Genomic DNA, 22,304 nt, shown 5'->3' on the forward strand with positions numbered 1-22,304 from the left:
CTTTCGGATGAGAAATCATTGCTAAGAAAAACAGAACAAATACCTCTGGTGATTATCTAAAACCTACTGAAGCTTCTGTTATGTCTTTGGTTCAGAGATGCTACCTACTGTATAACACCGCCTTGATTTGCTGGCAATGAGTTACCAATACTGGCATATGTTGTAAATGTGCACAGTGTGTATTGTAAAGTGCACACACTGTAAACTTTGAAAATTCACAATTTCCGAACTAACAGTGTTGCCATCATTCCAATGATCATCCTAAGTATTTAACACCAGTAACACCTGTTTGCATCCCTAGCGAGCCACCAATTAGCATCTCCAGAAACTGCTGAAAATCAATATTTTGAAAAATATATCTTTTTGTATTTTCATTGAAAAAGGGTGTTTTTGGTACTTCTATCAACAAGATTAAACAACAACAAAATTGCCCCTCTCTAGATTTTGAACGCCATTGGTTGTATGACAGCCTCTTTGGCTAGTTAGCTTATTTCAGTTGTCAAACCTAAAACAGCAAAATTTGCAAATATTGTGACCCTTGTGAAAACAAACTTCTTTAATTTAAAATCAAAGTTAATTCAGTACAAAAAACAATAAAACAAATGACTTCAAACTTTCTGTTTTTTGAATGGTCTTCCTCCCCTTTGTCTACCTCCTCGGAAAGACCTCTTTCCACCAGGCCCTCTTTCTGATTTTGCATTCATTCTTTTCTCAATAACAGTCTCTAAGTATTCTCTCTCAGCATCACCTTCTAGGATATTCACTTTCCCTTCAAATCCGTCAATTTTGATAATATCACCAATTTTTTCTTTAACCTCTTTGGTTTTTTCAGCATTAGTCAAACGGACATAAGCAGACACTTTACCATCTTTGTCAATAGTGTCTACAAACTTAATTTCAGTTGGGTCAACAAAAGTTTTGAACTTATCTTTAATATTGTTCCAGACAACACTCTTATCAAGATCTTTAATATGTATAATTGAGCCATGTTCAGTTGCTTCTGTCAGTTCCTTTATCAGATTCTTCTTTTCTTTCTCCTTCCTGTCATACTTCTCTTTCTTCATTGCTTCCTTTTGACTAAACGATTCACCCTTTTCAGCAGACCAATCATCATACCACTGTCTGAACAAAGAAGTATCCTCATATTTAACATTCTCCTGTTTGAGAAAAGTTTCAGCCTCTTTTCTAGTCTTAAATTCAACTAGTGCAGTACCTTTAAAATGTGGTTTTTCTTTTGAACCATAGTACCTCATTGTGACTTTTTCAACACCTTCAAAATTTTTTAAAAACTCCAAAAGCTCATCCAAATTTGCAGATTTATTGAAGCCTTTGCAGTAGACTGTTCTCAAAGCAATCTCTGTCTTAAACTTATCATTAATTTCTGGTATTGGCTTCAGTCTTCTGATTTTTGTTGCATCCTCAGAAACTTCAATTAACCCAGCTTCAGACTTCCTCAATGCTCCAGCAACTACTGATGGAACATCGGATATTGATGCCAGTCGTTTGAATTTAAACAAAGTTTCCATAGAAACCCACCCAGAAAAAGAGAGAACAATTCAATTCAAGACTACATGTCTATTTTTAAAATTACCCAGGTCAAATCTAAACCAACTACTGGACTCCACTACTAAGAAATTAGACAACATCAATTCTACAAACACATCACACAATATAAGGGCAAGAGCCCAATACAGATAGAAGACACAAAAAGTAACTAATCCTGGAAAAAATATAAAACAAAGTAATGATTATTTCTGACAGCCTCCAATGTGAATGAGGAAAATGGTATTGTTTATAGATAGTAATTGTTATTGAAATATATGGGAATTGTCCAGGAGGAATTTTCTGCAGACAAGCTTTTTTCAACTGAAAACAAGGAGCAGCATAAAAACTTCAAAGGAACAATTTTTTTTTCCCTATATGAGGAGGCTATACTTCTTCATCTTCACCAAGGCTAAAGTCTTAAAATTCTTCATAAATACTTTTCACTCAAAATCAACAGCCTTGTGTTTTAGCAGTCTCTCTTAAAGAATTGCAACAAAGAGCTAAACTGTAAAGTAATGAGCAACAAATGAAGAAGGGACAGCCTCCTCATATAAAGAATTCTGTTTGTTAAGTTTAATGCTGCTTCTTACAAAAGAACCAAAAAAGTCTCCAGACAGCCTCCTCATATAAATAATAATTTCTGTTTGTTTGAGTTTTAATGCTGCTCTTTACTTTCAGATAAAAAAAAATCGTCTTTTTTAATTTAATTTCTTACAAAAGAACCAATGAAGTTTTAAAAAGGCAAAGTTAATTGTCTTTCCAGAAATTGAATTTTCTTGTCCATCTATATTTGTCACTTATCCTTTGTTAGCCCAGTTTAAAAAAAGGGCTACTTTTCTCTCCTGGAATATAGAAAAATGTTATTGTCATGTAAAAATATATCTAAAAAACAAACCAATGGGATTAAAGTACACTTATTAACTAGAAGTAAAGGACATTTAAGACCTACTCATTCATTTGCTCCAAAATTTCAATAGCCTTTAAATCAAATGGAAGAAATTTGACTAGGTAAAAAAAATAAATAAGGAAAATGACTATTTGATGTCTTAACTGCTAATAAATAGTTTTTAACCAGCCTATTTGCAAAACCAAAGAAAAGAGAAGCAATACATTTGTTTAAATAAACAGAAATGTAAACACCTTAGGAATATTTCTTTAAAAAAGAGACTGAACCAGTCTGTGCTCAATTTGGTTTGGTTTTGGAAATTGGAGTTTAAATGCCAATTTGCCATGACATTTTCATTTTTACCCTGTTTTAGTTAACTTGCTTCCTCTGTCTGAGGCCAAAATATGAGATACTTATTTCAACCCCTTCCTCTCATCCGATTCGGCTCAAAATTTGTATACATCTTGGCTTTACCTAACATTTTAATATTCTGATATATTTGAATTTCAAAAACACTTAATTATCCTACAATTTAGTCTATTACTTGAGAAGAAACATAATTTACCATATGTTTCCTAGTTCTATTTCTTATCCAAGAGCGGCTTGGCACATCAGAAGTGTGCTGGGCCCATAACTTGAAGTCAATGGATTGAGACCAATAGCTGCTATTTTTTTAAGAATTGAAGACAAAACAAATTGAAAATAAGCTTTTTGGTTCTAAAGAATACTTTCGATATACATACTGCAAAGTTTTCTGAATATTGTGAACTCTTTTACTCAAACTTGTAAAAATTTAAACGTGGTGTGCATTTTTTAATAGTTAGATATCAATAGGTAGTTGACTGAAAATACACACCACATTTAAATTTTTTGAAAATGTTTACCAATTTGAGTAAGATTTCACAACATTCAAAATATTCAGAGAATTTTGAAGCATGTATATCAAAAGTATTCTTTAGAACCAAAAAATGTATTTGGTTTCATCTTATATGCCTATAGAGTGATTATTGACTTAATATATATTGACTGAAACACAGAGCGAATATAATACATAGAGTGAAACTAACACCTCTTTATCCTATATAGAATGAAATACAGAGTTAATATAATATACAGAATGAAAATATAGGCAATTATTGTTTTTGTCAATATATGTAACTTAATTGCAACATGATTATCTTCTCTGAATTTCACTTGTCACAGGTCCTGTTTCTAATTTATTTTTTTTAAATAAAATCCGATATAGCTTAAAATTTCATTAGTTTTCAAGTAATAAGAATTGCCACAAACAAATTATATAATATAACAACACAAAAATTTAATTCTATAATTAAAATCATTACCAAATAAAACTTTGAAATATCAGGCAGATAAATAAAAGGCAAGAAATAGAACCCAAGAGGCCTAGAAATTCAACAGAGTCAGAATTTCAAAGCTTCTTCTTCTTCATAGCTTTGCGAGGTCATAGCTTCATAACTTAATTGCAACATGATTATCTTCTCTGAATTTCACTTGTCACAGGTCCTGTTTCTAATTTATTTTTTTTAAATAAAATCCGATATAGCTTAAAATTTCATTAGTTTTCAAGTAATAAGAATTGCCACAAACAAATTATATAATATAACAACACAAAAATTTAATTCTATAATTAAAATCATTACCAAATAAAACTTTGAAATATCAGGCAGATAAATAAAAGGCAAGAAATAGAACCCAAGAGGCCTAGAAATTCAACAGAGTCAGAATTTCAAAGCTTCTTCTTCTTCATAGCTTTGCGAGGTCTGTGGATCCAGTGGGAGGTCATTCACCTCTATGAAATTCCATGGAAACATTCACTGGTTATGAAGTATTCTAGCCATATTCCAAAAAATATCTGCTAGTTGATTACAGTCAGCACACTGCTAGTAATAATGGCATCTTTTTAGGATCATAATCATCAATCTTTAGATTGTGGCAACCAAATCCTGTGAAAGAGAGCAATTAATAAGAGCATCAAACGATATGGGGATCTTCAATTGATGATCGTAATTTCTCAGTCTCCTCAAATCTTGATCCCTTGGGTTGCATTCAAAGAGAACATGTTGTGCATTTTCAGAAGTCTGATGACAATTTCTGCATAGGGGTGTGTGGTGGATTTCCCATTTAAAAAGATCAGCATTAAGTAAAATAGTTCCAGCTTCTAGTTCATAGGAGAGCTTAAAGTCCTTAGATTTGAAAGGAGGATGCACAAAACGTTGGTAAGCAATTTTTGTTTGGGCTCGAATGAACTCTAAAATTGAATGTCCTTAAATTTTTGGGGAGTAGGATAGAGTAGAGTAGAATATTTTTATTTATAACACATACATAAATAAATGTCACAAAACAGCGCACATGCCTGGTGGCATACTTTAGCGTTGAAAATATTGCCAACGAAAATACACAGCCATTTTCTAACTAAATTTTACAACAACGAAAAAGAAAACCCTAATGAACAAAATGCTTAGCATATCATAAGATATGTCTTCCCCAATCATGGAAAATTTCGCTTGTTGCTGCATTCTCGGACTGAGGTTGGAATTGAGTTTCAGATTTTTGGCCCTGTGTGACGGATGCTGAATCCCGCCCTCGATTTCGGGCGAATTTCGCGCGAAAAGTCTGAACGATGCGTAGTAGGATAATTATGAAATTGAGAATTAGTTGGAAAAATGCCGGAGAAATTTACAGGTAAATTACTATATTGATAATCGTGACAAATACTAGAGATAGAAATTGAATGAAGTTGGTTCAAAGAGAGAATTCCTGAACTCCCATATAGGTGTCTAACTGAAGTTCTGCAATCAACATTAAAAAGAATCCTCATTGCTTTATTCTGAAGTATTTGGAGAGATTTGAAAACAGACGAAAAGGTAGATGCCCAAACCGAAATGCAATAGAGAAAATATGGGTGGACGAAAGAATAATAAAGATTTTAGAATAGCTAATAGGAAAGAAATGACGAAGACGAGGGGGGAGGGATATCTGCTACCTTGTTTGCAAAATTATCAGGCATTTCATTATATTTGATTTCTTTATGGCTTGGAATATGAAGAAATGCTATGGAATATCCAGTTGAAAATAGATAACTGGTCTTTTGATGTACCCCTTTCAGGTCAAGGTCATCAGCATGATAATTTATTTGGCTAAGAAGATGGATGGCAGCTGCCCCAGCTTTTGAATCTGTAACAGAACCGTCCATGTAGACATGTACATAATTGGGGAAACGGGAATTCGCGAAATATTCAAAGATTATATTAATATCTTGGGCTGAATAGCATAATTTAATTTTTGGTAGCATGCCTGTAAGCCACTCAACATGGGCCATCTCCTATGGTGCGGAAATCAGGGAAAAGAGTTCATCACCTGAGAAGACCACTCTGGAAACTCCTTTTGATAGAGATTTCATGAAGAAAATACAGAACTAATAGGGGGTGGTTTGTTAAATGTTCTCTTATATACAAAAATGCTGATTACCATATGCTTGTACTCTGGTAAAATACCGTCTTCTTTGAAGCAACGCTCTTTCCTGTAGAGTGGTGATCCCTGCTAGTTTTCTTATTTTAAGAATTAATGTGTGCTTATGAAGTCCCATAGCAATATGGACCACAGAATTTTGTCATGACTCTAGTATGTTAAACATACTTGAAGAACTATTAGCAAAAAACTAGATCCCATATTCCATCTTTGCTCTAATATTAAATTTGTAAAAATAAATCATTGTTTTAGGTGATGAACCCCATTTGGAATTAGCAAGCCGTTTTAGGAGAGCCTATTCCTGGATAATGTTACTCCTGAGTGATTTGATGAGATCCTGCCATCTATGGTATCAAAAACAATTCCCAACAATTTCAATGACGATTCGTAATTTAGGGTGTAGCCATTCAAAGCAATATTTGGTATGGATGCATGTTTTTACCAAGTAAATAGAATTGCTTTGGTTTTAGAAGTGGAGACAGACAGACCTAATTCTCCTGAAATTCAAGGACATTTCTGCCTGACTTCCATATTACTAGGTCATCTGCATAAAGCCAAAACGATGCATGGTGTAATTGGAACTCAGATATATATCGATTAAACAGAAGGCGACTAAGGATTGCTCCTTGGGGTAAACCTTCTCTAATAGGGTATTCATGGTTCCTGGAATTACCAATCTGCAAAGAAAATGTTCTGATGTTAAGAAAATCAACAATAAGGGCCACAACCCCAACAAGAAAGTCAAGATATATTAGCACCTCCAGTAATTTCTGGTGAATGACACTACCATAGGCATCAATCCAATCAAAAAGTATGGCAATGGTTGAATATCCTTGATTAAAGGAAGTTGAAATATCATGCTCTAGGCAAGCAATATTGTCCTGTGAGCAGTGTCCCTTTTGGGATCCTGTTTGTTCAAGGGGATAGAGGTTGTTTATTTCTACAAAACATTCAACCCTAGTTTAAAATCATTCGCTCCAGTTTTTTACCTAGTGTTGTTAACACTGAAATTGTCTGTAAGATTTAATACTGTTTGACAGCTGGTTAGGCTTAAGGATGCGGTTAACAATGGTTATTTTCCATGATCTTGGAATTTTATGATTGGTCCGTGTATGATTATAAATGTGTAGAAGTGCAGATTTAAATAGCTTTGGAGCTTGTGTTATACGCTTTATATGTATGTCATCATTTCCAGGCGTTGACCTCTGGTTGCTAAGGTCAATTGCCCACTCCATTTCTTCAAAAGGAAAGGTTTTTCAAGGGAAAGTTTATGTAAGCAGGATTTTGGCAGAATACAAAACGGAGGTCGTCTGGGGGTCTGTCTTATGATTTCTTTTTTATATTGCTTTGTAAACAGTTCAGTGTTTTCACCGTCACTAAGAATGTACCTGCTATTGATACATATGTCATATTTCCTATCATCAATAGGTTTATTATAGCCATTGAGTTTGCTAATATATTGGTGGATTTTAGTTGCAGCAGCTTGGGGGTCTATATGGGAGCAAAACCTTTCCCATGCTGTCTTTTTTTATTTTCTGCATATTCTTTCAAGCTTTGCTATTGCATGTTTATACTCAAGATGTGTGATTGGAGACAGGTGTTTCCAGAAATGTTTTCTGTTTTTTTTTCCTATTTTGTTTTGCCAATTCACAGTCTTCATTCCAACCTTATCTTAGGCAATTTCTTGAGAGTCAACCTTTTCTTCTTACTATACTTCGGAATAACAGCATCTGCAGGAGTGATCAAACATAACAATAATTTTTGTGCTTTTTCATTTATGTCCAACTCGTTATACACCTCTGAGTAATTGTAAGATGCTAGTATATCTTGGAAAAGTGACCAATTTACTTTTTTGTTATTATACTTTGGCTTGGGATTTGTGGACACACATTGTGTGTTGCTTATGGAAGTGAGAACGGCTATATGATCTGTTTGTAGTTCAGAGACCTTTGTAAATATGAATCTTTGCATAAAGACTTGTGGGACCAATCTGGAGATCAATAGTCGAAAAATTATTATTACAAATGTCAAATTGGGTCTGTAAATCAAATGATGGAAAAAGAGAAAGACTTGTACCATTTACCAGAAGCTGCTCTACACTTTTTCCAGATTTATTTTTTTAAGTTGTTACTTCTCATAATGTGCTTTCAGCATTAAAATTGCCTAGAATAAGGGTATTACCTCCAATTGTTTTTTTTTCAAGAATATTAAGGATATCTGCTTCACCTCGTGGGTTATAAAAGCATTTAATGTTGATATGTTTTCCAGAACTTAGCTTGACAGATACTCTGATCATATCCACTTCAAAGTCATATCAAACTGAAGGCAAAGGGAAATGAGTAATAGTATCATCTACAAAAATTACTACACCACTGCCCTTCCTATTTGAATCCCTGTCTTTACGAAAGCACTTATATCTAGGTAGGATAATTGTTTTTAGTCTTTTAAATTTGTTTCTTGAAGACACACTGTATTAACATTAGTCCATGTAACATAATCAGAAAGGTACATTAGTCTGATTGTATTAATTGATGCCTAGTTCCACTGAAGTATCTTTAAAAGGACAGACATATCACTCGTCATTTGTTTCTGTTAGATAATAGAGAGCCTCAAATTGGTTGAGGATACTAATAATATCACACTCCGTTTCTTCAACAAATGATTTTGAGAAATAATGCACAGCTACTTCTCTCAGAATGGTGGCCTTAAGATGCTGAGGAATGCCTGTTTGGGAAATAAAGGTGACTGAGATCAAGTACTGGATCAGCTTGGATAATGAAATATGAGCATTGGCAGATGTTGCAAAAGTAGGAATTACATATGGTGAAGGGACAAAGTTCATTTCTTGAGCCTTGGACTTAGATTTAGTAGTTTTGCAGCTTACTCCTGAAGGTGTGAAGTTCAAATGAGCCAGAAGTGATTTAGAGCTAGTCACTAGAGATGCCATACTGCTTGTAGAGGATCTTTGTTGTGGTGTGCTAATTGTACTAGGGGTTCAATTCCTTGGTATAGTCTTAGTGCTATTCGTTAAAGTGGGATTTTTTTCCTTGAGAATAGTGCTGTAAGATTTTGCAACTATTCCAACAGGTAGGTTTTCTTTCCAGGCAATTTTCAACACTTGTTGTTTTTCCAGGTATTTGAAACAAGCTTTTTTGTTGAATGAATTATGATTTCCTTTGTAATTGGCACATTTAGGCTCAGAGCTGCAGGATGGGTTTGAGAGCTCTTCAAGACAGACAGTACATAGGGCTTTTGCAGACTTGCAGTTTTTGGAGACATGAGCTAGCTTCATGCATTTAGTACACTGCATTGGCTTTTCTTTGTACAATCTAAAAGGTTTTTGGTTGGCCAAATAGGATTATTTTTTCCGCCAGTATTGAGATAGGCAAAATAAACAGGACACCTTTACCTTAAATTGCAGCTAGGAGCAATCTAAGGATTTCTCCTTGTAGAGCTCCGAAATGATGATTAATTGTATTCAAGAATCACTGGTGACCAGGTGCTGCTCCATCTTCAATAGCATCCCAATTGAATTTACACTCTTTGGAGGACCACTCAGCATCTAGCCTTCATTTAAAAACATCAACGGGTTCAGCAGTGACAGTTTCATTAGATAATTTGTTCCAATTGTTGACAATATGTGTTGAGAAGAACTGAGTATGAACTCTAGATGTTCTAGACTGCATGACAAATTTCAGTTGATGACCTCTAGCTCTTGAATTGGTGCTAACAGAAGGGAATAATGCGGGGAGAATATTAGCCTTCAATAACTTAAAGGCTAAAATGGCATCCCCTCTATTTCTCCTATACAAGTGTAGGGAGATTCAACTTTGATAGTCTTACAGGATAGGATAGCTCTTGCATTCCAGATATCACTTTAGTGGCACGTCTCTGGACATCTTCAAGAACTTTTATATCTTTTTTGAAATATGGAAAGGCAAGTGACATTCTAACTTCAAGCTTAGGACGTACAAGTCCCTTATAAAGCAGACTGATGATTTTAGAGGAACAAGTGGACATGGTACGCTTAATCAAACCCAAGGTTGAACTAGCCCCAGCAGCAGATCTCTTAGCATGTGTGCTGAATTTTAATTCATTGTCAATAGTGACACCAAGACCTTGCTCATTATTAACAGAGGAGAGTGGGTGGCCTAAGAAAAAATAAGAGCAGCATGGATTCTGTTTGCCAAAGTGGATGATATGCCACTTGGCAACATTGAATTCAAGAAGCCAGGCCTGTGCTCTGTGACCCAGCAGATGAAGATTATTTTGTAGCAGGGCATGATCTTCACAGGACAAATCTGGTCCAAGAAGCTTCAGGTCATCTGCATAAAGAGTTGAATTATTACTGATAATGGAAGGAGCATCATTGATGAAAATATTAAATAATGTAGGACCCAACACATCCCTGAGGAACTCCACTCAGAACACTCGTTGAGGAAGAAACAATACGATCTCCAGAGTCATCAAACAACTGAACACATTGGTTTGGCAAGTAAAGAAAATCAAGGATCCAAAGCAGGGATTTCTCCTCGAGCTTAACTGCACGGAATTTAATTTCAAGTCGATTGTGACACACTTTATCAAAAGCTTTAGAAAAGTCAAGCAGAATCATGTCAGCCAGAACCCCAATATCAAGCAACTTGGTGATGTGATCATATGATTCAAGGAGATTGGTTCAACAGATCTTCCATACTGAAAACACAAAATAATATAGAAGTTTTGGTACAGTAAGAGCAAACCAACTAAAGACATGTTTTAGAGAATACAAATTTTATCAACCCCTTTTAGGATCAATCCCTTTTAAGATAAAGTAACAATCCAGATTAAGATTTTACTTTATTTATTCCTTTACATTTAATTTGGTATTACTTCTGCACAATGGCTCAGTTCAATGACTGGCTCTCGTTTTGGTTCTGAAAAGGACATATCATAATTAGTTTGTACACAAGTTAGAAGTAAAGCCATCTTGATAGTATTAGGACTATAGACTAGCTATAGAATTTGTATCATAGCTTTGAAATTCACTGTTGTATAGAGAACTAATCGGATTTCCAGAATTCATATTATGTCTTATTTGATCTTCATTTCAAGTAATAACAAGGCATTGGTATTATAGCTAGAAAGACCAAAATAATGCTTGATAAATCAATTCAATATTTCTGTATGCTGTTCAGTTACTTCGCGGTTATTGAAAAAATATTTAGTTTTACGCTTATGTATTTAAAATAATTTTAATTGTATAGTCAGAGTTACTGATGTTGCAACTGGTGTAAGGCTATGGAATGCCTTATCAATTCATTTAGTGTTGTCAAGCTACATACTCACTTTTGACTCTTAAATCAATAATCCTGTTTTTTATACTTGACTTCTGCGTTTTCAGTAAAGCACTAGCTTTGTATAATCCTAAAAGCATAGGGAAACAGAATTAATTGGCTTATTTGTACTAGTTTTATTGATATTTGTTAGATAGGCTGTGAAGTAATAATTTTTGTTTGTTTTAAGTTTCAACTTTAGTAATTACTTCCCTCGGAAAAGCTTTGTTTTTTTAAATTAATCTTTGTTCGTGTTTGATTAAAATTTAATGTAGAAACAACGTTGCCATGATCTTCTTTATTTATACGGAATAATGTATGTTCGTTTTAAGTTTTAATGGCGCTCGCTAGTTTCAGTTGAAAAACTTATTTTTAATGCAGTTTCTAATTATCACCAATTTAGGGGAGATAAGACGCCTATAGAAAATACTGCAAACAATTTTGACAGCTACGAAAAACTTTCCGTCTATAACATAAAGTTCATCATTCATACTTCACAAAACAATACTGGTTTTTCAGGAATGGTTGTTCTTCGAAGAACGAAAAGCTGTTTTAACTCGGTTGATTTTCCCTGAAAAAGCCATTATGAAGACAGGGCTTTATAGATCACCTACTGACTAACATTAACTACAAGGCTTCTGTAAAAAAGAGAGCTGTTTAAGAGCTCATTTAAAAGCTTATATTTATATCTAATCGCTTTTTATAAATTTGACTTGATAGCACATTCCCATAAAGTGCACTGTCAGATGTTTCCCCCATCTTTTTGAATGAAAAAAGCATCTTTTCCAATGAAATGACCAAAAAAAGATTTTTTTCAAAACCTAGCCAGGAGCAAAAAACTAAGGGGACAAGAAAGTCTTTTCCCCTCAATTACTGCCATTAGAACTAGCACCCAGGCTTCATCGTAGAGTGAAGTTTAAAGGTTAAATTCAAAACTGTTGATCATTCCAGCTTAATTTTTGGTGAATTTTCAGTTGAAAAGCTGTTAGTTTTAGTTAATTTTTTTTCGCAATAATATTTTACTTTTAAGATGAGTGAGAGATTTATGAAACTTACTAAGAGAGTATGGAGTGAGAGTATATGTGAGGGGTATAATAAACCTCCAGTTAGGGGCTTTGTACCATAATTATTGCAATGGTACCGTTTTATGCTTCCAAGCTCTTCCAATTAAGAAGTGGTAACAAAAGTGCCGTTTTTAGTGCTATAGGGCCCTTTTGGAGGGTAAAATTGATAAAAAGCATGTAGATATGAGTAATATGTTTAAAATTAGCCTTCCTGGGATATGATTTTAAAAATGAGTGCATCATATTTGCAAAAATAGTGGATTATCTGAAAAGTAATCATAAGAAGGGACAAATCAGGATTGTAAAAAAAAAAAAAAAAAAAAAAAAAAAATCCAAGCTGGTATCAAAACCATGATAATCTAATTTGAAGTCCAGTGCTGTACTAACTGAACCACACCTCTAATAATGTAAGTTAACAAATTCGTGTTTGTAGGACTTTAATTGTGTAGCTTATTAAGGGGGCCTGGAGGAGGAATATGCGCGAGATGTTCTTGCAAAGCTCCAATTAAAGGTTTGGACCATAATTGTTAAAATGATACCATTTTATCCTTCCAAGATTTTCCACTTAAGAAATGGCACAAAAATGTTGTTTTCAGTGCTATATCTCACTTACGAATGGTAGAATCGATAAAAAGTACGTAGATAAGAGGAGAAGTTTTCAAATGAGCCATTAAACGTCATTCTAAAAAGTTCTGGTAGCCCACTGGCCCCAACTTTACCACTTGAGACATGGCACCAAAAGTGCTGTTTTTAGTGTCATTTGAAACTTGCAGATGGTGGAATTTATATGAAGAACGTAAATATGAGCAATATTTTCTTATTTGAGCTATCAAAAATCTACCTAAGATGTTCTGGTAGGCTGCTAACCCCACCCCTTGAGAAACGGCATAAAAAGTGCCTTTTTTTCGTGCCATACAGCACTTGCACATGGCGAAATTTATATAAACCATGTACATATGAGAAATAGCTTTTAAATGAGCTCTTAAGGGTCTCTCTATGATGTTCTAGTACCCCGCTAGGCCTTGAATAAAGAAGAAAAAACGACCGTTTTAACATTTTTAACTTTTAGTTACTATGCACTGTGGTTTGCTCTTTAATAGGTTGCAGCTAATCTTCAACCATGACAAAGAGTTAATTGCAAATTCTCTTCAGAAACTAGTTAATATTAAAATCTGTGAAATCTAATAGACGGTAGGATTTTTAAAAACCTAGTAAATATAAGCAATAGCTTATAATTGAGCCATTAAACATCTATCTACGAAGGTGTGGTAGCCTGCTAATGTTTCAGTAGCTTACTGATGAGCAGACGATTTAGGAAACTTACTAAGGAGAGTGGGAGGGGAGTGTATAGGAGGGGTTCTTGTGAACCTCCAGTTAAGGGTTCTGGAACATAACTATTACAATGATACCTGTTTTGTATTTCAGAGCTTTTCTGCTTAAGAAGTGGCACCATAAGTTTTGTTTTCAGTGCTATATTGCAATTACGAATGTAAAATTGATTAAAAAAAAGCACGTATATAAGAGCAATAACTTTCAAATGAGTCATTAAACATCACTTTTATAAGTTCTGCTAGCCCAATAACCCCAGCTTTTCCACTTGAGACATGACACCAAAAGTACCATTTTTAGTGCCATTTGGAATTTGATGATGGTGGAATTTATATGAAAGACGTGGATATGTGCAATATCTTTTATATGAGCTATAAAAGATCTGTCAACGCTTTTCTGGTAGCCTGCTAGCGCTGCCCCTTGAGAAATAGCACAAAGTGCCATTTTAGTGCCATATGGCACTAGCAGATGGCAAAATTTATGAAAAGAACATAGATATGAGAAAAAGATTTTGAATGATTCATTAAGCATCTATCTATGATGTTCTGGTAGCCCGCTAGGCCTGTTGAAAAAAAAAAACAAAAAACAGAAGACAGATCAGTGCTACCAAGGCAAAAAGGAGATTTTCCTTGTTTTTTATGGAGGGGGACTGTAACTTCCCTGTACAAGGTTTTCGACCATGTTGATTCCAATGGTACCTTTTCATTTTGATCTGATGCCATTTTCGAGGGGTTTGAGGTTTTTTTTGAAATCGCCATAAATTTTCTTTCACAATTAACTTTTACTTTCAAGACAAACCAAAATAATAGTTAACATTCCTGAGTCAGTGTTAGATGGAAATTTTTTCCACTGGGCAGTTTATTTCAAAGCACGTTTTTTAACTTTTGGTTACTATGGGCTGTGGTTTGCTTTTTAGTAGGTTGCAGCTACCGCTGCAACCACGATACCTTGCCGGGACATGCTTTAAAAAATGAGCCTAGAAAATGACTGAAAAATACATAATATTTACATAATAAACATAAATAATTTTCAGCAAGGTCCTTTCTACCTTTTTTAAAAATAGGATTAATATGTGCAGTTTTCCAATACTGAGGTAGTCTAGAAAGATTTAATGATAATTTGAACAGCAGGGAAAGAGGTTGACACAAAACTGTACAACATTTGTGTAGGATACGTGGGTGAATGCCGTCTGGTCCAGCAGATTTGTTCAGTTTGAGGGACGTCAGTTACTTTAGAACCAAAGTATCTGTAATCAGAATTGGTTCCATATTATGTGATACATCATATAATGGAGGTGTAGGATATACAATACTGGGGTTGGACAAAAAAACAGAAGAGAAATATTGATTGAAAATTTCAACTTTCAGTTCAGGATCAGCAACTGACTTACTATCATGCAGGATATCCGGGATTGTGCATCTGCTGCTACATTTCTGAGTGGCATAACGCCAGAAAGATTCAGGGTTAACCTTAACTTCCTCTGCCAGTTTTTCCTCAACCCAACACTTCAATACCTGTATCTGGTATGTTGTTTGACTACGAAAGGATTTGAAGACTGGATAATTGTCTATGGTCTTATTCTATCTATCACTGTTCCATGCTCTGCGTTTCCTATTGATTACCTTAGTCGGTTTAATTGTCAAAAAAGATAAACTCTGCATGCTTTACCTGAAAAATTTAGGTAGATGACTTTTCAACATTTAGAATTTCCATTTTAACATTTGACCAACTCTCCTCAATATCATCAGTAATAAGCTTTTTCCAGTTGATTTTGGCAAGTGTTTCAGACATTATTTTGAAGTTAACATACTTTTGTTGCTTAGAAGAAGGCTGAATGGTAGGTAGACATGACTCTGACATAATTACAATATGGTCACTATTATCAACAGGTGTGTTTACTACATTCTTAATAAGAAGGTCAGGTCTACTGAGTATAACCAGATCAAGAGTGTTGAAGATTTAACCTTCTCTCTAACGAGTAGGTTGTGAGATTGTTTGAAAGAGGGGAATGTGAGAGAAGGGAGAAAAAAAAGGATAATCTCTGTTACAAAAACCAGATCCATCAATCCATTTGATTTCAGGAAGATTAAAGTCCCCCATAAGGACAAGATCATAGCTGGCAAAATTGGTCATCATATGAGACAAAATGGCAGCCAAATTTGATTCAGAGTCCATAACAAATGGAGCATTGGGGCTTCTATAAACAACACCCACTACAATTGAAATTCTTTGATTGTGTAATTTAATCCACACAGACTCAATTCCAGCAGTATTCAGAGAATTGAATAGAATGAGACTAACATTTAGTCTATCTCTTATATAAAGGCCCACTCCTTGGTGGCAGAGTGGGGAATTCAGATTAGAAAATAGTTGGTAATTATCAATTTTGATTTCATCAGGAGTTAAAACTGACAAGGTATTTTTTGATGAAACTTCTGTAATTTGCAGCAACATCCACTCCTTCAGATTTCATATGAAAAGAAAGTTCAGAAAGCTTATTAGGGAGGCTATCAACATTGGAACTAAGGAATCTCATTCTCTGAGAGGTAGGAATCAGCAAGGATGCAGGAACTAAAGAACTGGTAAGGTTGTTGGATACAGCACTATGAAAGGACAAAGAACAAACATCAGTTAAACAAGTTGTTGTTGAAGAAATAAGAGAAGTGTCAGCATCAGAAAGGAAACTATTATTATTGTGTTCACTACTAGACCATTGAGAGACAGAATTGTGATGCAAGTCCATAAACATTTAAACAATTTTAGATTAGAGGTAGAAGGAGGCACATACATTAGCAGGACATTGGAGCAATCTGGTGGATTGCTCTAACTGGCAAGTTTTTGAATATATGGTACCATTACAGATTATCAAATCTGTATCTCCCTTAGCTTTTCTGCATTTTCAGCTCCTCAACTAGAGCTTTGTGCTTAATGCAATCTTCCTTGGGACTATCTTCATAAAAACTAATTGACCTTTTTGTTTCAAAGGATTTCTGTATAATTTACTTTCTAAATTCAGTTGATGGTACAGAGAAGAGAAGAGGAGGGGGGAGGCTACCAGATGGTTAATGGTTATTAGAAAGTCTTTTTACTTGGGCTGGGGGGCGGGCACCAATGTCAACTCCATAATTGCGTAAGAGATAATTGTACAGGAAAACTGCATCATCAGTCTGGGGGGGGGGATACCATAAGCAACAATATTAAGACGTCTTTCAAAACGCTGGCACTCTGAACGTGCTATATAACAAACATCAGATTCAGATAATTGGGCTGACGGAAGTTGAGACAACTTAGAGGAAACTGAAGATACCACTAGGTCCTGAACTGTTGAGGTAGAGCAAACTGATTGTAATGGATTTTCAATATGTGATACCCTGTTAACAATATTGCTAACTTGGGCAGAAATGTCACTTTTTATGTCAGTTGGGAAAGTGTTTGTATCAACTGACTAGTGGTGGCAAACTCCTGCTACTTATTTATCATAGCTTGCTCACTAGAGGGGGGAGGGTTAACTTTGCAGGCTGGACATGACCAGGAACATGTAAGGGATTGCATCATCTTAGTTAGTAGTTTATATTCTCCTGGGGACAGGTCAAGACATATACCACAGATCCACTTCTCACAAATATCACACTCAATAGCAGAGGACCCTTCATCCAGTTCAGTAGAGCAAGCAGCACATTTGTCATTGCCTTTAATTGGGCTAATATGTTTTCTTTTAGCTTTGTTGGACATTATATATCAACTTAATCAGGGAATGAACCAAACAGGTTCAGGCTATATGCTAGGCCTATCAAAGCTAGGCTACTACCAGAAAGAAGATCTCTTCTAAAATCAACTATATCCAACAACAAAAAAAGAAAAATACACTCAAATTGGTTTATTTACTCAATTTGGTAGGCTAATTAGTATAGGCTAATTGTTGATATTTTTTGTTGCTAATTGTTTGTGTAAACAAGGTAGATTATGATGGCACTATGAATCATCTGTTGAAGAAAAAGAGCTGTCCACATTGCTACCTATCCAATTAGAATAACTTCAGGTAGTCTAGTTTAATAGATGGCAGGACACTATGGCAAATGAAGTACCCTATATCTGGGCAATGGATAAATATTTTGTTTTCCAGTCAATTTATTATGATAGATAAGACTTTTCTGAACACTTTGGTATAACTTTACATGTAAATAGAACACCTGGTCACACCAAAAAGCAGTTATTTTGTATTATTAAAAATTTAGCCTCTTGGCCAATACTTCATCACTATCATCACTTTACTCAGAACAAGTCCAGTTTCATTTGGCTTACCAAGTTGGTGGGTCTCAAGCACTGGTATACCTTCACCTTTAGCATTCATAAGGCCTTTTTTAAGGTCTGCTATTGGTATTTCAGAGGGGAAATTATATATCACAATTTTATGTAGTTTTCTGTTGGTAGTGATGATTTTAGACTAGCTGTAACACATATGTTATTGATGCAGGTGATTTCTAGGGCTGTTTTGGCATCTTTAGCATCCAGTAACAAAACATCTAGAACTCCACCCCTTGTGATGTTTGCAAAAAAAATGCATATTAATAATTTGTAAAGATGCATCCTAATCTTCAAAATTTCTTTAGCTGTGAACAGTTGTGAATTGTTAAAAGGAGTGAAATGCACAAGGGGTTTCAGAAGGAGGGATATTGTGGCTGGTTTCAGGTTTAATCTCAGTCCTTCTGGCTTAGAGTTAACCTCAGGTGGGGCATTGGAGAGTTTCTTTCTTTTTCAGTTTTCAACTAGCTGGAAACCATCATTGGGATCAGATTGCCTACAGTTATCAGGAGAGATGGCAGCAACAGCAATCATTGTAGCTGTGCTATCATCATGGCTAGCTTCTTCATCCTTGGAGGGATGTGCTTCATCCCCCCAGGATTGACCCCCTTCCAGAAGGGGGCCAAGTGCATTTAGATTTGACATCCAATCAAGGAAAAAAATAGGCTGAAAATATATATAAGGCACTAAACCAAATATATAGGCAAGAAATATACTTGTCCAAAAAGGATATTAATCAACTTCTTCCTCAATAAAGTAGAAAAAAAAGGATAAATCAAATATCTTCTTCTTTTATTTCACAGCAGGTGGGCTTTTCAGTTGATACTATTTAGCCCTTTTCCTTCACTCTGTGGGCTACAGAGCTACTGGCTTGGTTGTCTCTTATTTATTAGATATTTTCCGATATCTTTCAGTTGATCTTTCAACTCAAGGAGTTCAAATATAAGATGATAGATATCGATTTCTGTGCTCTGTGTGCAGGTATAATTGGCTAGGCCCTTGGCTGATAGTGAGATTTTGTGGTGTTTGAACCACTTTAACAGTTTACAATGCAAGGTATGCTGTGCAGACGTCAGCACACTACATTGAAATAGGCAGTGGTCAAATGTTTCAATATTCACAATACAATACCTACCAAGAGTGGAAAGGGGAACTGAACCACTTGAATTAGGAAACTGATATGAGAATGCAAGAAAATGTAGTCCATTTGTACCAGAACAAATTCTATGATAAATTTTAGAAAAATACTTATTGGGAAAGGGGGAAAGAGTAGGATTTTTCTTATTAAACATAATATCTGATAGTCTCCATTGGTAAATATCTCTAATGGGGATTGGTCTCCCACTTGGCTGGTCAATATTTATAGCATTTTTTGCTATTTCATCAACCTGATGATTACCACTTATACTAGAGTGGCTAGGAATATACTGAAGATAAGTTCTTATGCCACTTGAAGCAAGATTATCTATAATACTAAGACAATGATAAGTGTCAATATCCAACTTATACTGAGGAGCTGAAGACAGCAACTCAAGGCTTGATAAAGAGTCAGAATAACCTATGATATTATTTGAATTAGCAATCAAGGGTTTATTTTCCATAAGGTGTTCTAATGCCATGATTATGGCATTTAACTCTGCAGACATTATAGATACATTATTATACAATCTCTCACCCATTGCAATTCTCAGGTGGGTTTTGGCAAATCTAGGCCTGCTTAGGGGGCTAAAACAACCTAATTTTTAAAAAGCCTTCAAAAATGACAAAAAACTGGCTAGTCAAGTAAGAAAATTGTCATTTGTAGCTGACTCAGGAATCTTTAGGGGAATAAGTAAAAATAGTACACTTAATCAGTCCCATGGTTTGTAAAATTCTACTTTAGCTACTTTTGGCTATCTTGGAAAGGGGTCAGGCTAGGAAAATGAAACTTTCAGGGATAGGTCTACAGGCTAAAGTATGTCCTGGAAAGGTCAATCTCAATTGATAAGGTTTTAAAGATATGCCAATACATAAACAATTTGAGACCACACTGCCTTTCCATGATAATAAAATAAAAGTTCAAAATAGGGATAAAATCCTTTTTAATAGACAGTGTATAGAAAATTCACAAAAAATACCAGATATTTTGGTCGCAAATACAGTGACCATCATCAGTGGTAAAACTAAACTAATTGAATTTTAGTGAAGGTGGCACAATTCTCATCTTCTTACACAGTAGAAGAAATCCTGTTGGTTGATAACATTTCCATGTTTTTTCTGAGTCTTTATATAGGGTAAAAGACCTCTTTTTGGGAAAGACCACTTTTCTTTGGCATTTTGGAAAAATAGCAGTGGGTTTTTGGACTGCCCCTTTTTTACTACAGTATGACACAATGCAAGTGTAGACCCAATCATCTCTCACTAGAGCCAACCCAGTAGGAGTAATTTGTCATCATAAATCCAATGTGTGGTCTCTGTTTTGACAAGCAAGTGAAATGAAAAAAATATATATTTAATATTTGTGATTTACAGAACAAAAATCAAGAAATAAAAGTTATATTTTTAGAATCAGAAGACAATCAGCTTTCTATTAATATGTGCATAATACTGAAACACTAAAAAGATATTTACATCAAAATAGGATAATTGATATTTCCAAAAAGAGGTCTTTCTAGGTAAGTCAATAAACTAATCATTTTCAGTGAATGATCTTAAATAATTTAATAATAACCATGTTGTTGCATAGCTTGGATTTTTAGCTATTCATTGGCCTATACAAACCTTTTCAACTCTAATTTGATAACAAGATATGAGGTTTTAAGTTTTACATAATTTTGCTCAATTGGATAGGCTACTGGTCTTTTACCTATTTATACACAATTTTGGTCAAATCATCCCCATAAATATGACATAGATAATTTCAGAGACCACACTGCCTTTCTATGACAATAAATTAAAAGTTCAAAATAGGGATAAAATCCTTTTTAATAGACAGTGTATAGAAAATTCCCAAAAATTCCCCGATATTTTGGTCACATATACAGTGACTGTCATCAGTAGTAAAGAATCCTTTTTACTACTGATGATGGTCACTGTATATGTGACCAAAATATCTGGGGTCAATATATACCAAATCATATTATTGAGTTAGGATTAAAGTGAATACACCATTTGATGCCTTTTTTATGCTGATTACAAATATAATAACCATTTCTATCGGAAATTAGTTTCAGCCGCCCCCTATAACTGCCAATTCCGGGGTCGGTGTGGTATCCCAGCTATAGGGGGGGGGGGGCTGAAATTCAATTATAAGTGAAATGTTTAATATATTTATTAAAAGCATAAAAAAAGGCAAAGAATGGTTTATTCACTTTATTCCCAACAAAATAATAAGATTTGGAAGATATTGACCAATATCTGCACTATATTTTGTGAAGTTTCTATAGCCTACACTGTCTATTAAAAAGGATTTTAGGACATAGGCTACTTTAGCCTGTAGACCCCTCCCTGAAAGTTCCTTTTTCCTAAACTAACCCCTTTCCTAGATAGCCAAAAATAGCTAAAGTAGAATTTTACCAAATAGTAAACTGATAGCTGGCTCTGTAATCTTCAAATTGTATTTCAATTTAAATATCCTAGGCTAAACTTAAAAAGCCTAAGCCTAGATAAATTACCTTCATTATTTTTATGAATCTCTTCTAAAAGAAATTTGTCCTTCACAATATTGGAATCACCAAAGTAGAACTCAACTTGTCTAATAATCTTTTTCTCCAAGTCTGTAGCCATAGTTTTCTGCATCTGGTCCAAAATTATTACTATGTTGCTGTTGTAGCGTACATTTTTTTGCAATGTGAGACATACTTGCCATGTTTTTGTAAGAACGTATAGTCCAAACCGGCTCATTCACTAGCCCAAAAATAGCAAATGCTATTATGACTTTATTACACCCTATTATGACTTTATTTAATAACGTTATTATGGGTAAAACGAGGAAAAAATACAATCGGCATATAAGATAATCTACACATAAGTATAGGTCAAAAGCAAAATAAGAGCCCTGTGAACAAACAAAATTACCACTCCATGTATGCCGTCATAAAATTGACTTGTGGTTTACTAAAAGCAAAAAAATATATAAAAGCAAAAAGGCAAATTGCTGTTTACACACTCAGTTTATTGCATGCATATCATAATCTCATTGAAAAATTATGTTATCAGGCTGGGATTTATGCATAGGCCTAGTACACCTGGACTTAGTGGCACACAGTGCCAAGGGGCACAAAAAAACAGTGATTTTTTTCGTAATAAAAATTGGACTGATGTAATTTATCATCAAAGTGCCATGTATACTTTGCTAATGCGCTGCCTATTCATAGAAAATTGATTTAAAAAAAA

General features: G+C 34.6%; 1 protein-coding gene across 1 annotated transcript; it reads right to left on the reverse strand.

Annotated features, from left to right (window-relative positions):
- Positions 1–538: 538 nt before the first annotated feature.
- On the reverse strand, positions 539–21,729 carry LOC148942027 (la protein homolog). The gene is made up of 2 exons (XM_089102847.1): positions 21,585–21,729; positions 539–1,538 (listed from the first exon to the last, which is right to left on the reverse strand). The coding sequence occupies exons 1-2, from the start codon at positions 21,705–21,707 to the stop codon at positions 609–611; spliced, it is 1,053 nt and encodes a 350-aa protein (XP_088958973.1). The 5' UTR covers positions 21,708–21,729; the 3' UTR covers positions 539–608.
- Between the last annotated feature and the right edge of the window lie 575 nt (positions 21,730–22,304).

This window comes from Artemia sp. Qi Xiang Cuo, chromosome 17 (genome assembly GCF_049724085.1).
Source record: "Artemia sp. Qi Xiang Cuo chromosome 17, ASM4972408v1, whole genome shotgun sequence".
Taxonomy (NCBI): Eukaryota; Metazoa; Arthropoda; class Branchiopoda; order Anostraca; family Artemiidae; genus Artemia; species Artemia sp. Qi Xiang Cuo.